Source organism: Ursus americanus, chromosome 29 (genome assembly GCF_024610735.1).
Source record: "Ursus americanus isolate L20-20 chromosome 29, mUrsAme1.1.p, whole genome shotgun sequence".
NCBI lineage: Eukaryota > Metazoa > Chordata > Mammalia > Carnivora > Ursidae > Ursus > Ursus americanus.
Window position 1 is genome coordinate 32826113 of NC_142155.1, and position 25592 is coordinate 32851704.

Below are 25592 nucleotides of genomic sequence, written 5' to 3' on the forward strand. Positions count from 1 at the left end.
CCTCAGGAGGTCTGGAGAACATTTCCTGCACACCCTCTGCCCCGGTCACCGGGAAGGGGGCAAGGGCTCCGCGACAGAACGTAGCAGAAGGGTAGGACTCTGGAGTCCAACGACTCATGTTTGCATCCCAACTCCACCGCTCACTACCTGGGTGACCTCAAGCAAGTTACTTCGCTTCTCATGCCTCAGCTTCCTTACCTGTAAAATGGGGGCAACAATGTTTCCCAGCTCATGGGGTTGTTATAAGAATTAGATGTTATGATAGACACAGCACTTAGGACTGCCATGGAGTAAATGCTGTGTCATGTGAGCTGTCTGATTATCCTTTAAGTCACTCTTGAGAGTGAGGAGAGGAATAGAGGAGTGGTAGGGGGAGGGGCAGACTGAAACCATTCCTCCAAAGTGGCTTTTTCCTTGTCCTCTCCCAGCCGAGCCACAAGGCAGTGGCTGGGAGGGCCTTGGCCACATCACAAGCATCAGGAAGAATCCTGTCTGTGCCCTCCTGCCCTCGTACCCTCAGAGGGCAAAGGGAAAGTGGGCCTGTGGGGATGGAAATGTTGGCTTGGGTGTCACCAGACCTTTCCCACCCTGACCCCTAGCTCTTCCTGTGACTGAAGCCAGTTTGAATAGCTTGGGGGCAGGGGCTGAGGATGGCCTGGGCCAGCTGCCAGAGAGCTGCAGAGGAGGGGGCCCAGGACACTCAGCTCCAGGGCTCCCTTGCTGACATCAAATCGGGGCAGAGGGACCCAATGCGGAACCTCCATCAGAGAGGGGAGGAAAGAAGATTCCATAGGATTGCCTTTGCCCCCACCCTGCTTTCCCTTCCCCTTCTCTTCGGCCAAGTCTAGGTTCCTTCTGAGCTGGTCCTAGCTGTGCTGAGAATTAAGGGTCTGAGGCCCTCCGGCCAGGAGACAGGCGTGCCAGCAGCCGCCCCCAGCTCCTCCCACGGCACATGTGCGTGGCTTGAGTTTAACACCCCAGCCAGAGTTTGGTCAGCTTCCGGGCGGACTTAATCCCAGCATGCCCCTGCCCCTTCACTTGCTTCCCATGCCCAGCTGAAGCACCACCTTTGAGAGACCACTCAGCTTCCCAGGCAGCCTCCCTATTCTAGCAAAGAAGCGTTCTCTGTTAAATACCTTAGGGCCCTTGACGATGAACACCCATGTCCACACCTTGGCATCCCCACCCCCACTCGAAACGCTGAGCTCCAAAAGGGCAGGACTGCGAAGCCTTGTTCTTTGTCTCCCCGCCCCCAGCATACTGCCTGGCACATGGCAGGGAAATGCTCTAGCCGCCACCAAGCAAAAGTCCACATACTCAGGGAATGCTGACCTGCGGTGTTATCAGCCAGAGACAGCCGGCAAAGGATGGCAAACATCCCTCCCCCAAATCACACACTCTGTCTGCTGCCTTCCCCTCTGCCCTAGATTTCCAGCCACTTCTAATTTGCACCTTCAGTTCCTTGGGGAAGAAAGTGAGGTGTGTGCAAAGAAAAAGCTTAAAGTATCATGGCATTCCCCCCGAAGAACAAGAGATGCTCTAAAATTATGCCTGGTTCCACAGTATCCTTGTCCCTGCTCCCCGCGGGGCGGGCGGGGCGTAGATGAAAGCGTTTCGAGGGCTCATATCCTTAGGGATCACTGTTATTGTGAGGCAGTTCACACATCAGCCACTGAGCAGAGCAAGCTAGATCTAGGAGGGGATTCCCTGCAGGAACGTGGCAGGGTGGGGGTCTGCAAGCTGACTCCAACGTGCGGCCAGGCTTGGGAGCCCCCACGTAGGCTGAGATCGGGACTCCCTCCAGACCAAAGAAAAGAAGGAACAAATGCGCCAGTCCCCTTCTCTGTCTTCCTGTGCCCCTGACAAGGAAGGTCCCTGCTTCGCCTGTACTGTGCTACACCGAATACTCGGTATTGTCACCCGCCACGCGCGCGCGCACACAGGCCACCGCATGCACTGCTGTGCCCAAGGCGCACCTGCTGACATGGCCCCGGCAGCAGGTGCACACACACGTGTGCATGCCCCCCTCCCACGCGCTCGGGCTCTCTGTGGCCTGCGTGTGCTCCTCTCCTAAACACACAGGCCTCACCCCGCGCTCACCCCGCTCTACCTCTGGACCGCTGGCGAGCCTGGGCTAAAGGCTTAGCTCCTCCCAGCCTCGGTTTCCTTAACTTTTAAAGGGGGGGATTGCCTTATTCACGTTACTGCTGTAAGGAAGACACACGTGACGTACGGAGGCGCTGCGACAGTGCGGCTCTGGTCACTGTCACGGGAATTATGCTCTGATCCTTCTCAGCCCTCCAGCTCTGCCACCCCCATCCCGGCCTCCAGGGTTCTCCGTGCTCCCGCAGACCCGCTGCATGCTGCGTAGACCGCCGGTGCGCACACCCACACCCACGTGCACGCCTGAGCTACGCAGACACGGAAACACACACGTGCACACGCACACAGCTGAAGAAGGCTAACCGGCTTCGCTGCTGTGTGCTGTGGGGAAACCAAGGCCCAGGAATACCTAACACGCCCTCCAGACACATACCACTCACTGCGTGCCCACAGCGCAGCAGGACCTGAGCCCCACCCTGAGTCTACACGAGGCCCCCGCCCGCTCCCCGTCTCTCTCTCCTTACCCGCGCGGCTGCAAGTCCCTCCTATAAGGACCATTCCCAGGACCCGGGAGGAATCTGAAGGTGAGGAAAACCTCCCAGAGAGCTCAGCTCCCTCTCTGAGACCCAGTTGGCCTGTAGTCACCAGGAGGGGCCCAGCAGAGGACCCAGGTCCAGAGCCCCGGCCCCCTGACCTTGATTCTGGGCTGTCTCTCTACCCGACACCACCACTGTCGGCCTCCCCTCCTAGACTCTGCACTTCCTATGACCTCTGATGCCTCTGGTACCCGGCACAGGCCAGATGCTCAGCAAGTGTGGAAGGACTCGGTACCCAACAGCTGAATGAGTGCAGGAAAAAATGAGAGAGGAGTGAGACAGAGCTTCCTCTCTGTCCAGTGCTGGCCATGGTGGGAACAAGGTCCCCAACCCAGTCGTGCTGGCCCACACCCTGCCCTGGCTGAGCCTCCAACTCAGGTTGGCTAGGACCTCTCTGGGTGGGGGCTCAGAGTTCCCACTTTCTAAGCCCCCAGTTTTCAGAGTCCATGGCACGGCTTGGATGCACACCCCTGAGGCCGTCTTTTCTAGACAAGAGGATGGGGACTGGACACAGCCCTGCCTGGGGCTGCTCTTCTCCAAGGCACCCACGTGCTCCCAGGCCGGCCTCCCAATCTGCACAGGCAGCAGACTGATCTGACCCTGGCCCTGAACCCTGGCATTTTCCAGAGCCACCTGGCGCACGCCCCTGACATGGGGTGACTGAGTGGAACGCGGCACAGCCCCGGAGCCCTCCAGCATCACCTCCTTGGCTCTCCCCGGCCCCTCTGAGGAGCCACGCTCCCTTCAAAACCACTCCGTGATGGCACCACTGTCCACCCAGAACTCTTGGCATCGGCCGAGAACCCCTGCTCACAGCCCCTCAGTCCTCTCCCGAACACCTCTTGGTTCCATCCACCCTGCCCACATCCAGAGCCCCTTGCCTGGTCCAAGCCACCAGGGTGCTCTCCTGCTGGCGCCTGCCATGGGGCCTTCCTGCTTGTAGTTCTGGGCCCTTTCATCCGTTTTCACCCACCCAGCAGCCAGAGGGATCATTCAAGAGCACCGATGTGATCATGGCACACCCCTGTTTAAAAGCCTTGGGTGGCTCACCGAGCTTTCTGCATCGAACCCTCACCCTTTAGCTTCGCCCCGAGGCCCTCCGGGCCGGGCCGGGCACCTGCCTCGCAGCCTCACCTGCCCTGCGACACACCATCAGGGCAGCGGGTTCTGACGGCCGCCAGGCCTTTGCACGCACGGTCCCCTTGGCCCCGGAGGCCTTTCTCCTGCTTTGTCAGCTGACTGACGCCGCTCATCAGGCGAGACTCAGCTCAGACCGTGGAGGGCACTTCCTCTGGGAAGCTCTGGCCTCCCCCAAGTGTGGCTTTGGACCCTTAAACCTGTCTACCTTCCCCGCAGCCTGCAACTGTCGGGTGCTAGTCAGCAGCCCCCAAGGAGCCCACGGGGAGCACTCCAGGCCAACACTATGGGCATCCAGGGCTGGGGAGTGGGGTGCAAGCCCAAGCTTACCTGTCTCTGCGGGCCTGTGGGATCCGACTCTCTCCGTCGAGGGCGGGGTCCCGAGTGCAGGGTCGAGTGGGAAGGGCTGCCGGGCGTGGGGGGCTGCGACGTCTCTGACCGGCCTTCGGCCTGGCTCGGCTGGGGTGGGAGGGGCTGGAATGGAGTCTGCCGAGGGTCCTCCTCAGCCAGCGTCTGCATGCCTCGGCCCCGGGGCCTGACGGTAGGCTCTGCCCCTGGCCGCCGCCGCTCCTCGCCCTCCTCAGGCAGCGGCCGCAGCTCCTCAGGCTCCTCGTCCGTGGTGCCTGACGTGCTGGGCTCAGCCCCCGGGGGGAAGTCCTTGAGCTCTGTCTCCTTGTCAATGATGACCCACTCCTTGCTGTCAAAGTCCTCCTCCTCGGCCAGCGGCACGGAGCGGAAGGCGTTGCTAAGGGCCTCCTGTTCCACGGAGGCGGACACGTCCATGCGGCCGCTGGCCTGCCGGTCGGGGTGGCCCGTGTCCACTGACAGCATCTGGGCCGGCTGCGAGGAGCAGGCCTGGCGCGAGGGGGAGCCGGGCAGGTCCATCCGTGACCTGCAAAGCCACCCGAGGGAGGCTCAGTGCCCAGCCTCTCCAAATCTCCAAGGAACCCGAGCAGGAGGCCAGGGGGAGCGCGCCGCCTGGAGCCCGCTGAGCAGAACATCTCTCCCACCGGGGCCAGGCCTCCTCGCCTCCCGGCTCACCGCCCCGCCCACCTCACTGCCCTAGAGAGCCCATCCATTCACGCGTTCATTCATTCATTCGCTCAACACAAGGATTCGGATGCTTACTGTGTTCCAGGAATACAAACACACAGAAAATAAAACCCGGTTCCTGTGCCCAAGCAACACTCTCTTCGGGACCACCCGGGAAACCCAATCTCCCGAAAGCCAACTTTATGCTCCCGGTGCAGTGCTCACACCCTATCAGAGGCTCCCTCCTGCTGCCGTCAGGGCAAAAGCACCCACCTTGCCCTTGAGTGGGTAGATGGTCTTTCTAGCTTCTTCTACCACCACCCTCCAGGCCTGCCTGGCTGGTTTCACCACCCTCAACACTCCCAGCCACTCCAGTGGCTCCCAGCCTTGAGGACAAAGTCCATATACCTTAGTTTGGCACTCAAGTGGCCAGGCCAAGGCCCAGGTTCACCATTCTCCTAGCCAGACCCACCTCCGATTCACTGGCTTTTACCCAAACTGCCCGTGTGTTCAAACTTCGGTGCCATTACGCCTGTCCCTCTCTGCACACCCTTTGCCATCCCACCAGGCATGGATGGCACCTCCTGTGGGGAGCCTTCCTGTCCTGCTCGGGGGCTAGTTTGTCTTCCCAGAGCGGTCTGTGTACCCCTCTCACCAAGGAGTGGAGCACGTGTGTTTACATATCTGCCTCCCCAAGAGGCCGTGAGCTCCGCCAGGCAGGGGCTAGGTCACGCTGGGCCAGGGATCCTACCTTGGGACATCTCTTCTGTTGTTACCTTCCACTGTGCGGTGAACCTCACATTACTTCCAGAGGTTCTCAGCCTGGGAGGGGGCTGGGAATCAGCCCCGAGGTGAAGGTTTTGCTGCTTGTAGGAAAGGCGCCCCCCACTGAGACCCACGGAGGCTTAGCTCCCCAGGGTGGTGTACACCCTCACACTCGGCTGTGGGCGGGGGGCTGACTCTTATTCTCCCCCAGCCTCAAGCCTGTGAGAGAAGGGGGTGCGGCTCGAGCCACTGTGCGGCTTTCTCAACCTCCTCCCACCCTGGTCTGTGGGACTTACCTCCTCCCTCTCCACGAGATTTTTACTGATTGAATAAGGCTTAAAGTACATACATCCCTGAGGGAGGCCATCCAGGGTCTCCCGGAAATGGCTGATGTGGCTTCCTTTCCTGAGCGCGTGGTTTGTTTTGATGGACATAAAGGTGAGACGGTGCCCAAGGAAGAGAGGGGCTGAAGGTGGGGGAAAGGGGGTGAAGAAAGGAGGGGAAGGTGGGCCATCCAATCTCATCTGCTTCATCCTTTTTCCTGCTCCCAAGAGCCCCAGAACCCACCCAGACCCTCTGCCCTGCCCTACAAGATCCTGAACCTTCCCTTCCAGAACATTTCTCCTCAGCTGTCTCCTCTTCATATTAGCCCTGAAACAAGGGTTCTCTCTGAGTCAAACCAATCTGCTCTTCAGGACTGTCTGTTCAGGGCATTCCCACCTGTCCTCTCCACTGATACCCCTTCTACACTGCCCTCCCTTGGTTCTCCTTGTTTCCTCAACCCTCTGGGCTACCATGGATGCAAACGAGGCCTTCAGTCCCAGGGAGGCCAACCTGTGTGAGTGTGAGTGTGAGAGTGTGAGGGTTGTCGGCAACCTGGGCACAGGGCCCATGTCCCTCCGTCCTGGGGTTGCTGCGAGGACTGGCATAGGCCTCTCCTGTCTTGAGTATTGCCACACTTCAAAGGGGCACGGTGTCCCATCCCAACGGCAGGGTACAGTATGGAGCAGAATCCAGAGAAGGGGCCATGGGTGAGGTGGGGAGGAGAAGGCACACAGCGTGGATGGGAAAAAGTACCCCATCCTCCTGAGCTGGGCCTTGGGAAAAGTCCCCTTTCCTGGTGCAGAGAAGACCGCAGCCCTGCTGGGCGGTGAAGCCCCACCCAGAGCCAGGCCAGGGTGGGGACATCTCTCAGAGGCCTCGGGTGGGGTTCTGACGCTGGTCCCTGATGGCCATGGGCCACCCTCACATCCCTCCATCCTGAAGGCTCATTTTGGCTCTAAACTCTCCGTCCCACCAACCAGATTTCCCCTCCCCCCCGCCCTGTGACATTCAGATCCCTGAGCCCTGACCCCCAAAACTTGATCCACCCCCTCTTGGAGCTGAGCGCTCCCTGAGCTCTCCTCCCAGGCCCCTCCCCCAAAGCTGAAGGGAGCCTAGTCAGCTGCTCTGAGGCATCAGTAATGAGTCTCTAGGGAGAGGTTCTGGGAGCACACCCACCTACCGGCTCACCCCTCACCCCCTCCTGGGCCTGGGGACCCAGCCTACCCCTCCTACAGCCCGCCTCCACCCCACATCCCTTTGTGGCGTGAGCTGGGACCTCTGTACCCCCCACCCCTCTCCAGGCCTTGTCACTGACTAACCAAGTCCGACCCCAGGCCCAAGGATACCCCCCTCAACACTCCCAGGGTCCCCGCCTACCTCCACCTTGAATCTGATCTTTCTTGTAGAGCAGCTGAGCGAAGGCTGAAGGGACCAGGGGGCCTTTGGCTGTACCCCCTGCCACCCCGCCCCGGGCCCCAGACCTACCTCCTCTCATGCAGTTCCACCCGCCCGTCCGCTGTGGAAAGCCTCTCGGACTCAGGGCTGTTGACCCTCCGGTAGCGAAGAGAACGGACTGGGGTTGTCGGTGAGTCTGGAGGGGCACGCACCGGGGAGCTAGGGACCCCCACAGCTCGGCTCTGCTCCTCTTCCACCACACAAGGGGTCTGCAGGAGAGGGGAGTCCCATGAACGGGGGCCGACAGGGTGGCTGTGGGTCAAGTGCTTTTCCCAGGGTGAAAGAGGTAGCGGGAGGTCGACGCTGGTGATCCTGACATGGGCCGAGGCCATGGAGGCAGGGCCAGCGGGCGTGTGGCCGGGGAGAGGGTACACAGGAGGAGCGGGAAGGGGGCCGTGGGCTGGGAACCAGGGTGGGAGCGGGGCAAGGCCACCCACGTCCTTCTCTCTGGCTGCAGTTACTTTGCCGATGTTGATCCGGAGTTTGTTTCGGTTGACGTCCGTCTCCTCCCAGACTTCAGCCTCAGGACCCCCGGGGTGGGGGGCCAGGTGGGGGCTGGGACCTAGCCCCTCAGGGGGCCGCCCGGGCAAGATTGGGGGTGCGTTCTCCTGGTCGCTCAGGTGCTCGCCCTGCAGCACGTCCTCGGTGTTCTCCCGGAGCAGGTCCCCGGGCACCGGCGTCACGTTGACCACCCTGGAGAGGCCGGGAAGGGCCGTGGGCAAGGCTGGCAGGGGGGCTCTCTCCTCCCAGCACGGGCCCCACAGATCACTGCCACCCCGGGAAACCGGCACAAGGGAGGCCTCAGCGGGGCCCATCACCATCCCCGGCTCGCCAAGGAGATGCAGCTGCCCAGCACGGGCGCCACATCACCCCATCAGTTTAGGAGACCCATTTCCCGGCCCTGCCAGGTTTCCATTGCAGTTCACTGGCCGGCCTCATGTAGACCAGCACTGGGTCTGCAGAGAAGGACCGTTTGGGAATTCCTGGAGCGGTATCTCTACAGAACGGGGACCACGATGTGCTGTCAGGCCCTGCGGAGGCCCCTTTCTGGAGCCCCTGCCCATGTCTCTCCCTGGCTCCTCCCCGGGGCAGGCTGGGGGACCCCTCCTCACTCTGCCCGCCCCCCTCAAGTGCCTCTAGTCTCTGTGCTGGTCACCCAGTTCTGATACCGCAGACCGGGCCATGGCAAATATCCCAGACCCAACCACGAGCACTCTGAGGACGGGCCTGCAGGTGTTTTCTCCGAGCCCCACAGGGCCAGGTGCCAGGGCTCAAGCCACGTCCCCTGAAGGAATGCGTGCGAGCAACAGAAACAAACTGTGGGGCTCGGGTCATTGCACTCAGGGCTCCACACTCCCCAGTAAGGTCAAAATCTCCGAATGAGGACGCCCACCCTGTCCCCACGTTGAAGGTGAGGTGTGGCAGAACTGCCTGGGGTTCGAGTTTCCCAGTTCGAGAACCCACTGTTGAGCACCAAGAATAGGAAGAACAACCAGGTGCGCCCAGGGAGGAACCAGGGAGAGACATGGGCAGGGGCTCCAGAAAGGAGCCTCCGCAGGGCCTGACGGCACATCGTGGTCCCCGTTCTGTAGAGATACGGCTCCAGGAATTCCCAAGCGATTCTTCTCTGCAGAGGAGGAGAGGACTGGCTTTTTGGGCAACAGTCGCGGGCAGGTGTCACCTGGACCCCCACTGGGCCATTGTCCCTCCCAAGACTCACCCAAACATGGCTGCCGTCTGCCGGGTGTTCTGCTGGGGTGGAGTAGAGGTGCTCGTGGACAAGAGGGCATCATTGCCCGCCTTCTCCCAGTCAAAGGCCTCATTCTCAGCGATGCCCCGCTCCTTCATGCTGTTCTCAAACACCGACATGATCAACTGCAGGGGTGGGGGTGGCGGGAGGACAGAGAGGTGACCCTGGGGCTAGCCAGGAGGAGGGGGGCCGTTGCCGAGATTGCAGGGGGAAGAGAGGGACCTTCCAGGACAGGGATGGGCCGAGAGGGGGCACTGGAAGGAGAAGGGCACATTGATTTTAAATGAAAACATGCACATGATACGCAAATCAGCATGCAAATTACCATCTTGGTTTGAGCCCCACGGGCTGGACACCAGCCCTCTGAGATCTGTCCCCTGCTTACCATCCCCAGCCCACTCTGCCCTCCCCACCATCTCAGGAAGCCTCAGCAGCCCGGAAGCTCTGGTAGTTTCCCAAAGCCACCACCTGGGGTCACGCTCTGCACAGGCTGCTGCCTCTAGCGGCCCAGCCTAACCCACCAGTCCTCTCCTCTACGAAGCCTTCCCTCATTCCCCCACCCACACACTCCCCGATCTGCCACTCTCTGTTCCTAGCAGCCAGCACACTGTGTGCTCGCTTGCTTGCAGCTGTCTGGTCTGGGGAACCCCACGAGGAGGACTGGGGGGCAGGGCCTTCTATTGCCCAAGTGAGGCATCCCTGCCAACCACCAGGGCTCTAGGCTCAGGACACGGTGGGCACCTGGAGACCGTCAGAGGCCCCCAGACCATTCCACTTCTGACTTAGCTCTCTCCAGAATGCAGGGCAGGGTCTCTCTGCTGGCAGGACCCACTTTGCTGAGGGCCCCCTGTATGCCTGTCGCTGTGCTCCCTCGGGTGTGTAGACTTGTGCCTGGCACATAGTGGGTCCTGGGCAGAACACGGCTGATCTCCTGTTAGGGTCTAAGTGAGTCCCCTAGGGGTGTGATGGTGGGACCTTGGAGAAAGTCCTGGACTTAGGAGTCAGAAGATGTGCCTGAGCCCAGCCCTGCTCCCGACCGTGCTATCAGGCTTTAGTTTCCTCATCTGTGAAATGGGGACAATGCAGGGTTCTGGTGTGAAGCACTTGAGAGCACTTGCTTCGTTAATTGTGAAGTGTTAGAATAATCACATAAGGAACACACATTATCACCAGAGGCTTGTTTTGAAGTTTAAATGCGTTAATGCGTGAAAAGCACTGAGAAGAGGGTAAGCTGTTGGTAACTCTCAGCTGTGAACACCACTTACAAGAGCACGAAACAGAGTCATGCAGTTGGAAGACGGGGTGGGGGCGGGGGATGCGCAGGGCTCAGCTGGCAGGGGAGCGGGGCCTCGGCAGTACGGGTGCTGCTGGGGACGGTCACCCGCAGACGTCCAGGGGTGCGGGGGCCGGGCGGCAGGCTCCCACCTGGTAGTCGGGCTTGGTGAAGTAGTCGAGGCCGGCGATGTGGTCCAGGAAGAGGTGGAACTCGGAAGGCATGTGCTTCAGCAGCATGCGGTGCTCATACTTCTCCTTGATCATCCCTACCTGCTCCTGGAGGCCAGAGGGCACGGGGTGATGGAGCCCCCGGGCCCCCACGCCCCCTCCGCCTCCTCAGACCCAGCCGCAGGGGCCTCACCTTGTCCTTGATCTTCCTCCAGGGCAGCTGGCCCACTGCAAACTCCACCAGCATGTAGAAGAGGGACCACAGGTCATCATGGCGGCCCATCTCCTGGGGGGGCGAGGGGAGTCACCCACAGCTCTCAGGTCTTTCCCTCGGACGGGGGAGGGGGGGGCTGACCCTTCCCGAGGGGGATCCCTCATGACCCGCCAGACACGCAGAATCCCAGTGTCAAAACTTCTGTCCATGCTGCTTCACCCCACACACATTGATGGTGCGACCAGACAGGAGGGAATCCCCCGACACAAGGAAGAAGGTGCGGCCGCGGGGAGACGGCAGCGGAGCCTTCTTCCAGCCAGGGTCTCTGGCGTGCCAGCTCTCGGCCTCTGCCCCGTACTTCTCTCCCCACCTCGACGGCCACCCGCCCTGCCCTCTTCCCCGGTGGCACGCTCTGCCCCTGACCGGGGCCCTGCCGCCCCCGCCTCCTCAGGCCCGGCTCTGCCACTCACCCGGTTCTTGTGGGCATTGACTGAGGCGTAACGAACAGTCCCTCGAAACCCGGCCACATTCCGGGGCTGCAAAAGGGAGAACACAGCAGGGCCCTCACGGGCTGCCCCTGACTCCGGCCACATCTCCACCACCCTGCTGGCCGAGCCCTGACTCCCTACCCCTCCCCCAGGCCTGACACACCAACCCCAGTCCTACCCCTGCCTCCTGACCCTGCTCACGGCCCCTGTGTCCACGCCGGACCCGGGTGGGCAGCCGGGTCCCGGGGGGCGGCTATGCATCCACCAGGAGCCCTGTGAGCCAGGGGAAGGGCCGAGAGTCTCAGGACTGAGCTGGGCGCTGCTCGTACTGAACCCAGCCTGGGCCTGCTTAGGCAGCTGCGGGGAAAAACTGATGAAGGGTTCCCGGGTCGGGGAGCCGGCGAGGGGCGGTACTCACGGGCCGCACGTCCCCCGTGGTGTTGGTGTACTGCCGGGCCAGCCCGAAGTCCAGCATGTAGCACTTTCTGTAGGTGGAGGGCAGCCTGCCCATGGCAAAGTTTGACTGGGGAAGACAACAGCTGTGACCGTGGGGCTCCAGCCCCCCCTGGCCCACCTCGCGGGGCGCCAGGAAGCGTGTCTGAGCGCGAGCACCACCATGTACCGCAGCTGGTTGTGTCCCAGCTGAGAGGCAGATGGGATTACCCTCATCTTAGAGATGAGGAGACTGAAGGTCAAAGCTTCCGGGGCTTCTCCAAGGTCACACAGCAGGCGATGACCCAGCTGGGGGTTGAACCGAGGTGTGTGTCCCGCCCTCAATCCTTGGGACGCCCCAGCAGGGCCGTGTGGCTTAGTGTCACTGTCCTGCTCTGAGGCAGCAGAAGACCTGCATTGTTCTTGCTGTGTGACCTTGGCCCATTCAACCGATCTTTCTGGACCTTGGTTGTCAGCCCTTATTTAAACTGGAGGTTTGTACAACACCCAGATCCAAGATCCCACATAATCAGCTCCTTGGAATTTCTTACCAAGCCCAGCCCCTCAGTCCCTTTCACTCAAGATTCCTCTGTGCTTCCCCCACCCCTGCACCTTTTGAAGTTCAAGGACTAGTCAGGGCAGGGGTAGGGGGGAAGAAGAGAAGAACAGAGAAGAGATGTAGGCCACGGACAGGCAGGGGTGTGTGCTCTTGGCAGGCAGGGGAGAGGAGGAGAAGGGGCAGGTGGAAGAGGCTATTCCTGCCCCAACCAGTGCTCTGGAGCAGAAACCGTGGGACCAGGAGAGGTGGAGAGGGGGTGCTTTGGAGGAGGGGCCAGGTGGGGCAGCCCTCACCGGCTTGATGTCGCGGTGCAAGAAACCCACGGAGTGGATGGCCTCGATGGACTCCAGGATCTGCTTGCCCAGCCGCAGCGTGGTGCTCAGCGTGAAGGTGCCCCGCGGCTGGCTGCGGCGCAGGTCGGCCAGGTTCCGGCCCTGGGGGCGGCGGGGGCCGGCTGGACTCAGCTGCCCTGCGCCCACCCCGTCGCACCACCGTCGCACCACCGTCGCACCACCGGGACGCTCTGCCCGGCCTCATCCCCCAAGCTTTGTGCCCTACTCCCCACCCCAGCGGTCGCAACCCAAGCTCCTGGGGGAGAGCAGAGGGAGGCCCCCACGGGCACTCACCTGGAGCTGCATCACTACGTAATTAAACTTCTCGTTGCGGCCACAGCCGATGAACCTGCACACATGGCTCTTCCCTGTGGGGCACAGACAGGGGTCTCCCAGCTCCCACTCCTTCCTCACTTCCAGTCCCGAGCCGGCTCCCGTGCGCTCTCGGTTCTGGTCCCATGACTTCTCCCACCACCTCCCCCTGCCCCTCTCAGCACCACCGCCCCATCTCGCCACCCCCACCAGCTCTCCCCACCCCCTGACTCCAACCCCAGCCTCCTGCCCTTGGCCCGCACCTTGCAGCTTTTTAAGCACAGCCACCTCCATCTTGAGGACCTGCTTGGGCTGCTGGGCTGACTCCACCTTGAGGGCCACGTTCTCCCTGGTCAGCAGGTCCATGGCCTCGTAGATCTCACCAAAGCCCCCACCCCCGATCTTTTTCAGCTACGGAGACGGAAGAGGGGGTAGGAAACACAGGGATCAGGCTCTGCAGCTCCTCACGGCATCCATTGCTGGCTCTACCCTTCATTGGTGGGGGTAGGGCTAACCTTGAAGGGGAGGACCTGTGTCTGCCATCCTCGCCGCCCCTCCCCGCCAGTGCCCCTACCTCCTCTCCTAGTGCCAGAGACAGCTGAGCCCATGGGTGTGCAGACACACACACACACACACACACACACACACACACACACGGCTGGATGTCAGAGTGGGCAGTGGGAGAGGGTATGAGACCTCTGACTCCATACAGACATGGAGACGAGCCTGTGTAGTGTTCTGAAGAGATCAGGGGCCATCGTGAAACTTTTCTTCTCTGGAAGGACAAGAAATATCACCCTTCCCCCATCCCGCAACTAGACTGAACCACCACCATCCAGAAAGAAAATGAGTTTCCAGAACCTCCCAGCTTTGTGGCAGATCCTCCGGAGAAGCCGCCCCTTCCTGGGGTTGGCAGTCTCCTGACAGGTGTCATTAAAGGGAGAGAGTAATGGGGGGGGTGGTATTTGGGGAGGAGACTCAAGGAAGGGTATTCACAGCCCATGCCTGCTGCCGAAGCTCCCAGCACTCCCTAGACCCCTGGTCAGATGCCCCAAACCAGGGTGAGCCTTCTCTGGGGACAGGGGGCGCTGCGGGACTCTGGTGGGAATGCAGGTTTGAAAAGTCTGTCTATCCTCCCCCCACCCCCAACCCAGGGGACGAGGCAGTACAGACCTGACCCTCTAGGCCCTCCTCCTCCAGCATCCCAGGGCAGGCAGTGAGAAAAGGCAGAGGGGAGAACTGTGTTGGAGGAAGAGTCGGCCAGGGGAAATGAGCAAAGCTGAGTGATGGGGAGGGAGTAAAATCATTTCAAGTCAGAGGCGCCAGGGCTCCTGGCGAGCGAGTGCGCTGCTGGCAATGATGAGGGACAAGGAGAAGGTGCTGAGTTCTAAGTTGGGACTCATTTGGTTAAAAAAGATGTACAGCTCGCCTCACGGGTGGCCTGCCCTCGCGAACATCTTCCAGAACGCTCGCTTGCCTCCTGTTGGCTTGTTAACTCACCAGCACAGCTGGGCTTGCCAGGGATTGGGCAGAGGCTGCTCTGATCAGCCAGCCCGTAAATGGGCTCTGAGCCTCCTGCATCTCCAAGCCCTCCCCTTAGCATTTATTCAGCACTCAGGTCCCATTAAATGTTTAATGGTGGCTGAAGCGTGGGGATGGAGGGGGGAAGGGGGCAGGGCAGAGCCCAGGACCGGGAGTTCCCAGCGGGTTACAGTTGAAAGCACTCCAGGAAGAGATAGAAGGACGAAAGGAAGATGGCAGATTTAGGAGAGAAGTGGACATCTGGCTGCATCTTGGAGGCTCTGTGCCCAGGAAGGAGACAGGGAAAGAGAAAGGAGAAAGAAGGGTCTGAAACCAGAGTCTCTCTCAACTTGAGACAAAAGTTAAGTCAGACTCCTAGAAGAATTTCAGAATCAGGAGGGACAGATGCAGACTCAAGGAAAGCAGCGGCATGTCTCCCTCTGGAGAAGTTTAAACTCAGGGGAGATTCTAGTCTCTTCTAGAATCCTTTATGATTTGTTGTGTGTGAGCAAGGAAGAAAGGGGGAGGGGGAGGGAACAAGGACCGCATCTTGGGTTCTGTGCTCCACACTCACAGACAGCATCTCAGCTCATCCCCTTAAGGGTCCTGACAACACAGGTGTGGGAGGTCATAAGAGTCACCATTTTGCACAGAAGGAAAACTAAGGCGCAGGGAGTTAAGTAGTCTGCCCCAGGTCACACTTGCTAGTAAGCAGCAACGCCAGGTTTCCTTTAACCCCGGGCAGTCCGAGGCAGAACCCACACTCTTAACCGTGATATCACAGCAACTGGGACCGCACAGGGCTTAAAGGTGTGAGCGCTGAGACTCAAGCCCGAGTCTGTCAGGCTCCAAAATCCCCACTGGAGGTGGTAAGGAGGGCTCAGGGCAGCCAAGACATTTCCCATACACGCTCCCCAATTTCCAAGGGTGGCCAGTGGTATTTCTCTGCCATCTTCACTTCCAAGCAGAGGCTGTTTCTCCCCCCTGAACTCCCTCCTTGCTCCGCCCCCACGCCCATTATCCCACCTCCCTGGCGCAGCAAGCTGGGGGTCTGCACCCACCCACTCACCTAACACCCCTCCTCCCCAGGCCCTATAGACCCCACTTATCCATCGGGCAGAGCAGGCATAGTGGCCCATAATACTTTTAGGGGGCCATAAAAATGTTTCAATATTTTTAAATCAGAGGGAAAACAAATGACCTCTTAAGTCAAAACATTTTGATATATAATGTTAATTCATTCCTCTATATCCAGTGCAGTTATAAAATTTAGTTTTTAGTACTTTGTTATAGAGAAAGGGGTCCGTGAAGGCAAAAGCGCCCAGGGCCCATGAAAGCCATAATGCAGCCTTGTCCAAGCCAGGCAACCAGAATGTTCTCCTAATCTCCCTTTGCCGGACCCTATTCTTCCCCGCCTAATTTTTTTCAGGATCCCCTCCCCTGTAAAGGAGGGTTACGGGAGGGCTAATATGACACAATGGGACCAGCATTCACTTAGGAAAAGGGAAACCTGGTTTCTTGGCCCAGCTCTGGGTCACCTGGAGTGAGTTTCTTAAATTCTGTGCCTCCACTTTTCCTCCTCTGTAAAACGAAAGAGTTGTTCTACCTGTGGAAAGGGGGTAATAATATCTACTCCCTTATTTGTTGAGATAATGCATGCAAGGCATTTTGCACAGTGTCTGGCGACTGAAAGTGCTCAAAACGGATGCTGTTTTTTGAGTCGTGGTTTGTTTGCGCTTCTGATTCTGAGAAGCACCCCTCAAGAAGGGTCAAATGTTCTTATTTGTAAGTACTCCGCCCAGGGCCACCGCCCCTCCCTTTCTCCTGGCCGGCTCATTTTCTCTTGGGGCAGCGTGCTCTTGGTTCTTGAGCTCTGCCTCATGTCTCTGTCTCCCGCCCCTCACGGCGAGATGGTAGAGGGGAGACATCTGGCACCCCACCCTCTCTACTTCTCCAGGAGCCAGGGACGGAGTGATGGTAAAGAGAGGTCAGCCTGGCAGACTGCACGCTTGCCCCTTCCCCCAACTCCGCCCCTGCCATTTCTCTCCCTACTCATCTCCCACCGCCTCCCTCAAAAACCGGTGGAAAGTTCTAACCCAAACTCAGTCTGGTGTGAACACCATCTTTTTCTCACCTCTTCAGGGCAAATGTCCTTCTGCCTCCAATCTGTCAGACTAAGCTCTCATGTCAGGGGACCCAGAGGGTTTTTGAAAGAACACTCCTCATTTTGCCAGACCCTCATTCCCTTGATTACCACCCTGGCTCCTCCTCCCCCAATTTCTGTCCTGTCACTCTCCGGCTCAGGAAGTCCCCTCTGGGACCTAGATGGCCCCTTCCCTCAGCTCTCTGGCCCTCCAGTGCCACCACCTCTCTCAATCCCAGAGACATCTCAGACAACGCCACCTTTGCCCCTATCCCTGGGCCCTTTAGGGAACCTGCCAGAAGGGTGGTTGTTGCCATGGAGACCAGCTAGGCCCCAGGCCCACTCTCCCCTCAACCCTGCAGCCCAGGTGAGCTGAGCCTCCCCCCTCAACTCCCACACACCCCCACACAGAGGCTCAGTGTAGGCCTGTGCTGTTCTCCCTCCTCTCCTCCAGGCTCCCCCACTTCACCGCGCAGACCCACCAGCTCACACACCATCACCCTGCAATCCGCCCTACACCATCCTTCCCCCACAATGATAAGAGGACACCAGAGAGCTCTTAAGCGACAGCGACGGAAGAAAAGGGGGGTGCACAGGGATTGATTTACGATAGGTACCGCTCCCCCAGACACTGCCTTCCCCTCAAACCCTCACACGTCCCCCTCCCATCCAGGCCCAAACCCGTGAGGAGCCTCGGACTACAACTCCCAGCAGGCTGAACAGCCTGAAGTCCTGGGCTGGAGAAGCAAGGCACGCTGGGACATGGAGTCTCGGCGTCTTGCACCTGCCGCAGGAACCAGTGAGGGGAGGAGGGTGGAAGGAGAAGATGGAGTGCGGCTGCGGTGGGAGCAGCCCGCAGGGCCTCTTTCCCCGAAGCCAGGCCTTTCTGTCCTCTGCGGAAGCGGAGGGACACATGCTCACTCACTGCCCTTCTCCAAGGTCCGGCAACTAAAGAGTCCCCTCCCCCACCCCACCCGCCTCCCACACAGAGCTCTGCAGCTCCTGCTCCGACGTCCAACCAGGAGTTGTTCCAGGCTGGGCCCGAGCAACGTGACCTAGCAGGGAAAGGGGTGAGAGAGGGCGCTGGGAGAACGCGATTGTCCACAAGTGTACGCCGAAATAGTGACCACGAGCAGTATGCAGATGAACTCGGGGGCGCCTCCCTCTTAGGGGAGAGGAGTGGGGGACAACAGTTTTAACAGGTCTCCGGTCCTCTCCTCTCCTCTCCTCCCCTCCTCTCCCCACCCCTCCCTTGGCCCCGCCGGGTCACTCACCACCTTCCAGCGATCCTTGACCACGTAGTTGGCCGGCAGTATGTCGGCCTGCTCCCCTCCCCCACTCATGTTGGTTTCGTCCTTAAGAGCGGCCGCTAGGCACTGCATCTGCCAGCCGGAGGGAGGGGTGTCCGCAGGGCCTGCCCTGGGGGGGCCATCTACCTGGGGGAGCGGGGAGGGGCTGTGAGGGGGGCAGGCAACGGACCCGGGACCGGCTCGCAGAAATGGAGGAGGGGAGCGCCATTCTCCTGGCAGGCATCCTTCCCCAGGCCCGCTGGGCAGATGCTGCAGGGGTTCCTGGGGGAAGCACTGTGTAAACACCCAGGTGGAGGTCAGAAGGGAAGACAGGAATACTATCCGCGGGAAGGGAGACACAAACTACAAACTGGGGGTGTGAAACCCAGCAACAGGACACACATGTTGGAAAAGGGGAGGAAAATGCTGTGTGAACAGGCTATGGGGACAGCGTCTCCCAAAGAGAGAGATGCTAATGTGGAGGAGACTTGCTAACCAGGAGTGGGGGTACTAATCTAGGACCCATGCTTGTGTAGGGGTCACCTGGGCCGAGAAGGACCCATCTGAGTGACTCGATCTGAGGCCCCACGGCACCCACACATTCCTATGCAGATGTGCCACCGAATGCCCACGGAGCTGTGTATCTGAGGCTTACTAAAAGGGGAGACCTGCTGACCGAGGGGTGACCCATGGGAGGCCCACTCGAGAGTGATGCAGACCCGCTAATCAACCACGGGAGGCGGGGTAATCAAGAAAATGAGCTCCACGCAGCCCCTTGGGGTTGGAGCTGAGTGAGGAGGACGCAGCTGTGTGAGGCACACACCATTGTCGGGGTGAGCCCAGCTCACTGACAGCCGTGGGGTCCAGAAGCAAGGATGGGAGCCATGGGGTGGACATAAGGTGATGGACTCAGCACATGGATTCTAGAGGGACCGCAGCCCTGCAGCCGCTCCAAGGGAGAGAGACAGGCCGAACTGGGTGGGGGGAGTGGTGGTTGGGGACAACAGGGAGTGGGGTGAGTCTAACAGGAGGCAGGAGGAATGGTGGGGAGCAGCAGGTCCGGGGTGGGCGTGTGCCGAGAGCTCTGACCACACCCTTCTGTCTGCTCCGGGACAGCAGGAGGAGGACAGCCCCTGTCGCACTGGCATAGAGGTGGAAGTTGACTCTCAAGGACAATGTCCTGAGTGCGAGGCTTGGGACAGCCCGCCAGTGTTATCCGGGGAAGTAAATGTGTGTGCACGTGTATGTGTCTGTATGTGTATCTGCACGTGCCCTTCCCTGAGAATGTGTATATGTCGGTGTGTCTGGTGTGTCTGTGTGTCTGCGCCTGTCCATCTGTCTGCGTGTGCTTACGTGTGTTTTTGTGTCTGTCTGTGATGTGCACGTGTGTAGGCAGGGGGACACTTTTTGAGATTTCTGTCAACCCCATACAGGATTGGAACCAGGATCTTCCCTTCTCTTCTTTCCCACTGCACTTTGGATAAGCACACAGCTCTGCCCTCACAGTGACCCTGGAGAGTCACAGCTGGACGGCAGTTACTCCAGCAGGGGACGAGGTGGGGAGGAGGAAAGTGACTAAGGTATCTATCGATGGGGTGGAAACTCCATAAACCTGTCTTTCCTTGGGACGGGGGTAGTTCCCCCAGGCTCCTGTGTCTAGCCATCCTGATACAGGGAGCAGTGTGGGATAGTAAAGGCATAGAAACAACCTGCAACAGGTCATGGTGTGCCATGAGGGACATGTGGAGAAGAGACCTTCATACACAGGGACACTGTCACTCTTGTCTTTTCTTCAAGTGACTCAGCTGACTCTTTTCCTCCAACCCATCCAACTTCAGAGCATCAGAACTGTGGGGATGTCAAAGAGGCGGCTGCCCTCCTTCTGCCAAAGGGACATAGGGGGCATCAGGAATTCAGAGGGCAGTGAGGGCAATGGCAGGATAAAGGGAGAGGTAGGGGGTGGGAGGTTCTGGAATAAAGGTGGAAATAGGTTGAGGACAAGACCGAAGAAGCCATTGAACCAGTAGGGAGAGAGCCTTGAGCAGTTGGTGACCTCTGGTGGGCCTTCCAACCCTGTGATAGCGGATTCTATAGGTTGAAGAGAAAAATTGGGGTGCAGCAACCAGTTTCGAGACGGGCAAGCCTAGAAGGAACAGGTGGGGTGGGAAAAGGGAGAGTGGCAGCAGGAGGCTAAATGGGGGTTCCCTGCCTCTTCCTGTCCACCATCTACTCTCTGCCTCTGAGGACTGCACTCAGCTTAGACTAGGTTGGATGACAGGCCACAAGGAACTTGGCTGCCCCATTACTGCCCCCTCAGGACCCTTTGGGTATGTGGAGGCATGGGTGTGTCATGCGAGGGGGCTTGTGGAAGAGGTTTTTATGAATATCTGTCAGACAGTGTGGGGCCAGTGCGTGTGTGTGTGCGTGTGCGTGTGCGTGTGTGTGTGTGTGTGTGTGTGTGGCGGGGAGCAGGGAGACAGGGAGGGGGACAGAGCAAAGGAGGGAGCTCATCACGGTGTGTGAGTAGAGGTGTTGATGGGGAACTAGGCGCGGTGTGAGCCAGGTGTCCGTGGGAGTCTGGGAGCGCAGGTACCGAGAGCTGAAGGAGCCGGTGAGGGGTAGTGGGAACAGGTGAAAAGAGATGTAGAAGGAGGCAGAAGGGAAGGGAGGGGATGGGGGGGTGACAGGATCCAGGGAGGGGGTTGGGTAAGGCAGAAGCAGGTGATGAGCGATCCTGACGACAGGTGAGGAAGCGGCAGGTCCCGGGGAGGGGCTTCTGGGCACTGCTGAAGGGGTGAGGAAGTAGGTGCGGCAGCTACTGGAGGGACGGGAGGGAGTGAGGAGAGGGAGAGGGGTTATGGAGGCAGCCGGGAAGGGCCTGTCAGGGTGACAGCAGGGTGAAGCCTCGGGGACGGGGGCAGAGGTGAGAAGGGAGGGGCAGAGGCCTTGGGGGGCCGGCTGGCGAGGGCGGGTGTGTGTGCTGGGGGGGGCAGGGAGCCGTTCCAGGCCTCGGGATGCGGCCCAGGCTGTGTAGGCCAGCGGCGGGCGTCCCGGCTCGGGCGGACTCGGCCCAGGGAGGGGGAGATGGGGAAGGCTGCGCTGGGAGGCGAGCCGGGCCCGAGGCCCGCGGAGCCCGCAGGGGAGCCCCCGCCCCGACCCCGCCGGCCCGCCGCCGGCCCCGCCCCGCCTCACCTGCTCTGTGCCCGCTGCGGCTGCGGCTGCGGCGGCGGAGGCAGCGGCTCGGGGCGGCGCATCCCCCGGGGCCGGGGCGGGGCGGGGGCGGGGGCGGCTCAGTGCGGCGCGGGGCGGCCCGCTCCCTCGGGCGGCGGCGGCGGCGGCGGCGGCCTCCCGCCCGGGATCATGCCCGCCCGGCCCGGCCCCGATCCTCCTCGGGCGACGGCGGAGGCAGCGGCGGAGCGGGGAGCTGCCCACAATGCACTGCGCCGCCAGCATCAGCACCAGCCCTGACATCACCGCCCCACCGCCCGGCTCTTACATCACCGCCCTTTCTCTGACATCACATTCCACTCCGCTCCTCTCTCTACGCCTGCAGCCGTGGGGTTCTCCTTCAGATGGTCCCGCTCCAGCTCTTCACGGCCTGCAGCCGTGGGGTTCTCCTTCAGATGGTCCCGCTCCAGCTCTGGCTTCAGCGATTCACTTGACTGTCAACCCCTACCCCGGGAGGGCCCCATCCCTCCTTACCTGTCCCCACAAACCTCATCTGTCTTGAGCATCCCTTATCTTCTCCCCTCCCAGCAAGTCCCTGTCACTCGCTGCCTGTCCCTCAGCCTCAAATGATTGTCCCACTGCACCTTCCATGTGTTCATACTACTTTCTTCTAAACTCCTTTCCCTTCACCTGTACCCATCCTCCCATAGTCCCCGACCCCATTTCTTCTCACACATCCCTCGCCTAGAACTCACCTCGCCACACATATGCCTTACCTCCTGGCTCAACCTGTTCCTCTGTGTCTTTGGCCCTTCCTCCCATTTGTTGGCTAATTCTGTCATTGTTTCTTACTGCTTACAAATAAGATGCACTCTTTTTATTTTTTTTAAGATTTTATTTATTTATTTGAGAGAGAAAGAGAGAGCACAGGAGCAGGGGGAGGGGCAGAGGGAGAGGCAGACTCCCCACCGAGCAGGGAGCCTGACATGGGGCTTGATCCCAGGATCTGGAGGTCATGACCTGAGCCAAAGGCAGATGCCTAACCAATTGAGCCACCCGGGCACCCAAAGATGCACTCTTAAAAAAAAAAAAAATATATATATATATATATATATATATATATATATATATATTTGACAGAGAGAGACACACACAGCGAGAGAGGGAACACAAGCAGGGGGAGTGGGAGAAGGAGAAGCAGGCTTCCCCACTGAGCAGGGACCCTGATGCGGGGCTCCATCCCAGGACCCTGGGATAATGACCTGAGCCAAAGGCAGACACTTAACCAGCTGAGCCACCCAGGCGTCCCACGATGCACACTCTTTACTGTGACATTAAAAATTCTTCCCAACATGGTAATAATACCATATAGAGGTTATTACCACCCTTTTGACAAATTTGATTACTCAACATTCTCTGAACATACTTTGTACTTCGTCTCTCTCATCCTTTGTGCCTTCAACAAATGCATACTGACGCCTCCATTAACAACGACAAACGGCACCATTTACTCTTGCCACACACTGTTCTAACTTTACCCATATTAACTCATTCAATCCTCATAACAACCGTACGATGCAGCAGTACTAACGTGACACCGATTTTATAGAGGAGGAAACTGAGAGGCAGAGAGATTGAGTAATTTATTTAGGTTACACAGCTAGCAGGTGGCAGAGCTAGGATTCAAACTCTGGCTTCAGAGTCCATGCTCCTAACCATGATGCTGGGAGGAAGGACCACTGAGTCAGCAAGACCACTCAGAGGAGGTGCGTTCCACCGTAATTTGAAGGAGTAGGAGTTTGGCAGCAGACAAGTAGGGCCAGGGCAGAGGGTGGGAGAGACTTCCAAGCTGAGAAGGGGGCATGAGGTGAGCTGGGGTGGGCATGCACAAGATCACTAGGGCCCTGCACGCCATGCTTGAGAAGACTGGATTATCTCCACTGCGCTTTTGGAGGTGTGGTGGATAGTGTTGTGAGCCGTCCAGACCCCCCTCCAGAATCTAGGTACTCATTCCTTCGGCTGCCTGGGGTGCTGAAGTCTGAGTGCTCTCAACCGACTCCCTCTCTGGAAATTGCCCCTGGCCAAGGATGCTGCCTCATTCCAAATCAAGCACCCTTTCTGGCTCAACCCATAGCAAACCGATGATCCGCTTGCGAGGACAAAGGCCTGGCCCCCTCACCCCAACTCGGGACATTTCTGAAGGGACATCCATTTTCAAAACTCCTGATACGGTCAGCTGAGCTTCTATCGAGGCTGCATCAAAGCTCTGCCCAACCCTGCTTTCTTCTCTCCTCCGCAGACGTTCATCTTCGGAATACTTCCCGATCAACTCCTTGCATGATCTCCTCCATCTCAGAGTCAATGTCACGGGCACTGGACCTTCAGACAGGAAATCACTGAAGAACACAGTCTGATCCGAGTATTGAGTTAGGATTCTAGGATGACAATTTTGTCCCCAGTGCTATAAAAACGTCGCTCTAGCTCGCATTGTTTTTGATGAGAAATTGGCAATTATCCTTATTTTGTTTCTCTGTATGTAATATCTGTTATTCTTCTGGCTACTTTAGGATTTTCTCTTTATCACAGTTTTAAAGCTATTTGGTTATGATGTGACTTGACGTAGTTTTTTTCATGCTTCTTGTGCTTGGGGTTTGTTGAGCCCTTGGATCTGTGATATTATAGCTGTCATCAAGTTTGGAAAAATCTCAGCCGTTATTTTCTCAAATATTTTTTCCGCCTTCCCTTTCCTTCAGAGACTCCAATTACCCACTTGAAGTTTTCCACAGCTCACCGATGCTTTGTTCCTTTCTCCCCCAATCTTTTTTTCTCACCGTGTTTTGTTTTGCATAGTTTCTACTGCTAATTAATTTTAGCAGTTCATTAATTTTATCTTTTGCAGCATCTGAGCTGGTATTAATCCCATCCAATATATTTTTCATTCTAGTTTATATCTCTAGAAATTTAATCTGGATCTTTTTTTTTTTTAAGATTTATTTATTTTTGAGAGAGAGAGTGTGTGCACGAATTGGGGGAGGGGCAGGGGAAGAAAGAGAGAATCACAAGCCAAATCCACACTGAGCGCGGAGCCCAACGTGGGGCTGGATCTTCCGACTGTGAGATCATGATCTGAGCTGAAACCAAGAATCCCATGCTTAACCGAGTGAGCCACCCAGGCACCCCACAGTCCGGGTCTTTCAAAAATCTTTCAGGTTTGATTTTTCTTCTAACTTCTTAAGCATGTGGAATACTCATAATAACTATGTTCATGTACTTGCTTACAAATTTTATTATCTGAATAATTTCTAGGCCACTTTCAATTGATCTTTCTTCTCACTCTGGGTCATATTTTTCTGCTTCTTTCCATACCCTAATTTTTTTATTGGATGCCAAATAGTGTCAATTTTACTTTGTCGGGTTTGTGGTTTTGTTTGTATACAATATTTTTGTGTTTTAGTAAATATTCTTAAGCTTTGTTCTAGAATGCAACTAATTTACTCAGAAAGAGTTTGATCCATTAAGGCTTACTTGTTAAGCTTTATTAGGCGGGACCTAGGTAGCTTCTAGTCTCCAGATCATTTTCCCCACCAATGAGGCAACAAGCTTCAGCAAAATCTACCTCATGCCCCATGAACTATGAGGTTTTCCCACATCGGCTGGAGGGAACGGGCACTTTTTCCATTGCCGTGTGAGCTCTGGAGATTGTTCGCTTTGCTGCTTTCAGGTGGTTGTTTTCCTGCTTCAGCGAGTTTCCTCACACACATGTGCTGATCAGTCCTAAGCCGACTGTCACAGAGATCACGCTGGAGACTCCCAAGCTCTCTCTTCCGTCCTGTGCTCTGTTCCACACACCAGCTGCCTTGGCCTCCGTGGACGCCCCACTCTGCCTCCTCAGCTCCAGGAGACAGCTGGGCTTAGCCTGGGTTCCTCTCCCCAGAAGCCTGGAAAACCTGCAGGCATGTTGCAGGAGCAAACGAAAGCTCACCTGGCTGTTTTCGGATTTCGGGGATCCCTGTCCCACGATGCCTGATGGCCAGTGTTCCAAGCATCATTGTTTCATATACCCTGCCCAGTTTTTTGCTTGTTAAACATGGGAGGCTCGACAGCAAAGGAAACCATCAGTAAAATGAGAAGGTAATCTATGGAATGGGAGAAAATGCTTGCAAATCATTTATCTGATAAAGGGTTAATATCTGAAATATATAAAGAACTCATCCAATTCAACAGGAAAAAAAAAGAACAGTCCACTTTAAAAATAGGCAGAGGATCTAAACTGACATTTTTTCCAAAAAAAGACATACAAATGGCCAATAGATAATGAAAATGTACCATATTACCCCAAGCCATCTATAGATTCAATGAAATCCCTATCGAGATTCCAATGACACTTTTTTACAGAAGTAGAAAAAAAATCCTAATTTTTTAAAAAGATTTTATTTATTTGACAGAGAGAGAGAGCACAAGCAGGGGGAGTGGCAGGCAGAGGGAGAGGGAGAAGGAGGCTCCCCTGCAGAGCAGGGAGTCCGATGCAG

General features: G+C 57.9%; 1 protein-coding gene across 1 annotated transcript in view; it reads right to left on the reverse strand.

Moving 5' to 3' along the window:
• TTBK1 (tau tubulin kinase 1) overlaps nucleotides 1-18028 on the reverse strand; it is a 35062-nt gene extending 17034 nt beyond the window's left edge. The window contains exons 1-12 of the mRNA XM_087857110.1: nucleotides 17881-18028; nucleotides 13206-13353; nucleotides 12925-12998; nucleotides 12592-12732; nucleotides 11726-11830; nucleotides 11290-11355; nucleotides 10799-10891; nucleotides 10588-10713; nucleotides 9133-9287; nucleotides 7874-8105; nucleotides 7443-7621; nucleotides 4167-4728 (exon numbers count right to left, since the gene is read on the reverse strand). Of these exons, the coding sequence (XP_087713236.1) occupies nucleotides 4167-4728; nucleotides 7443-7621; nucleotides 7874-8105; nucleotides 9133-9287; nucleotides 10588-10713; nucleotides 10799-10891; nucleotides 11290-11355; nucleotides 11726-11830; nucleotides 12592-12732; nucleotides 12925-12998; nucleotides 13206-13353; nucleotides 17881-17988 (1989 nt within the window). The 5' untranslated portion in view covers nucleotides 17989-18028. The remainder of the gene's footprint in view (nucleotides 1-4166; nucleotides 4729-7442; nucleotides 7622-7873; nucleotides 8106-9132; nucleotides 9288-10587; nucleotides 10714-10798; nucleotides 10892-11289; nucleotides 11356-11725; nucleotides 11831-12591; nucleotides 12733-12924; nucleotides 12999-13205; nucleotides 13354-17880) is intronic.
• Nucleotides 18029-25592: the final 7564 nt, after the last annotated feature.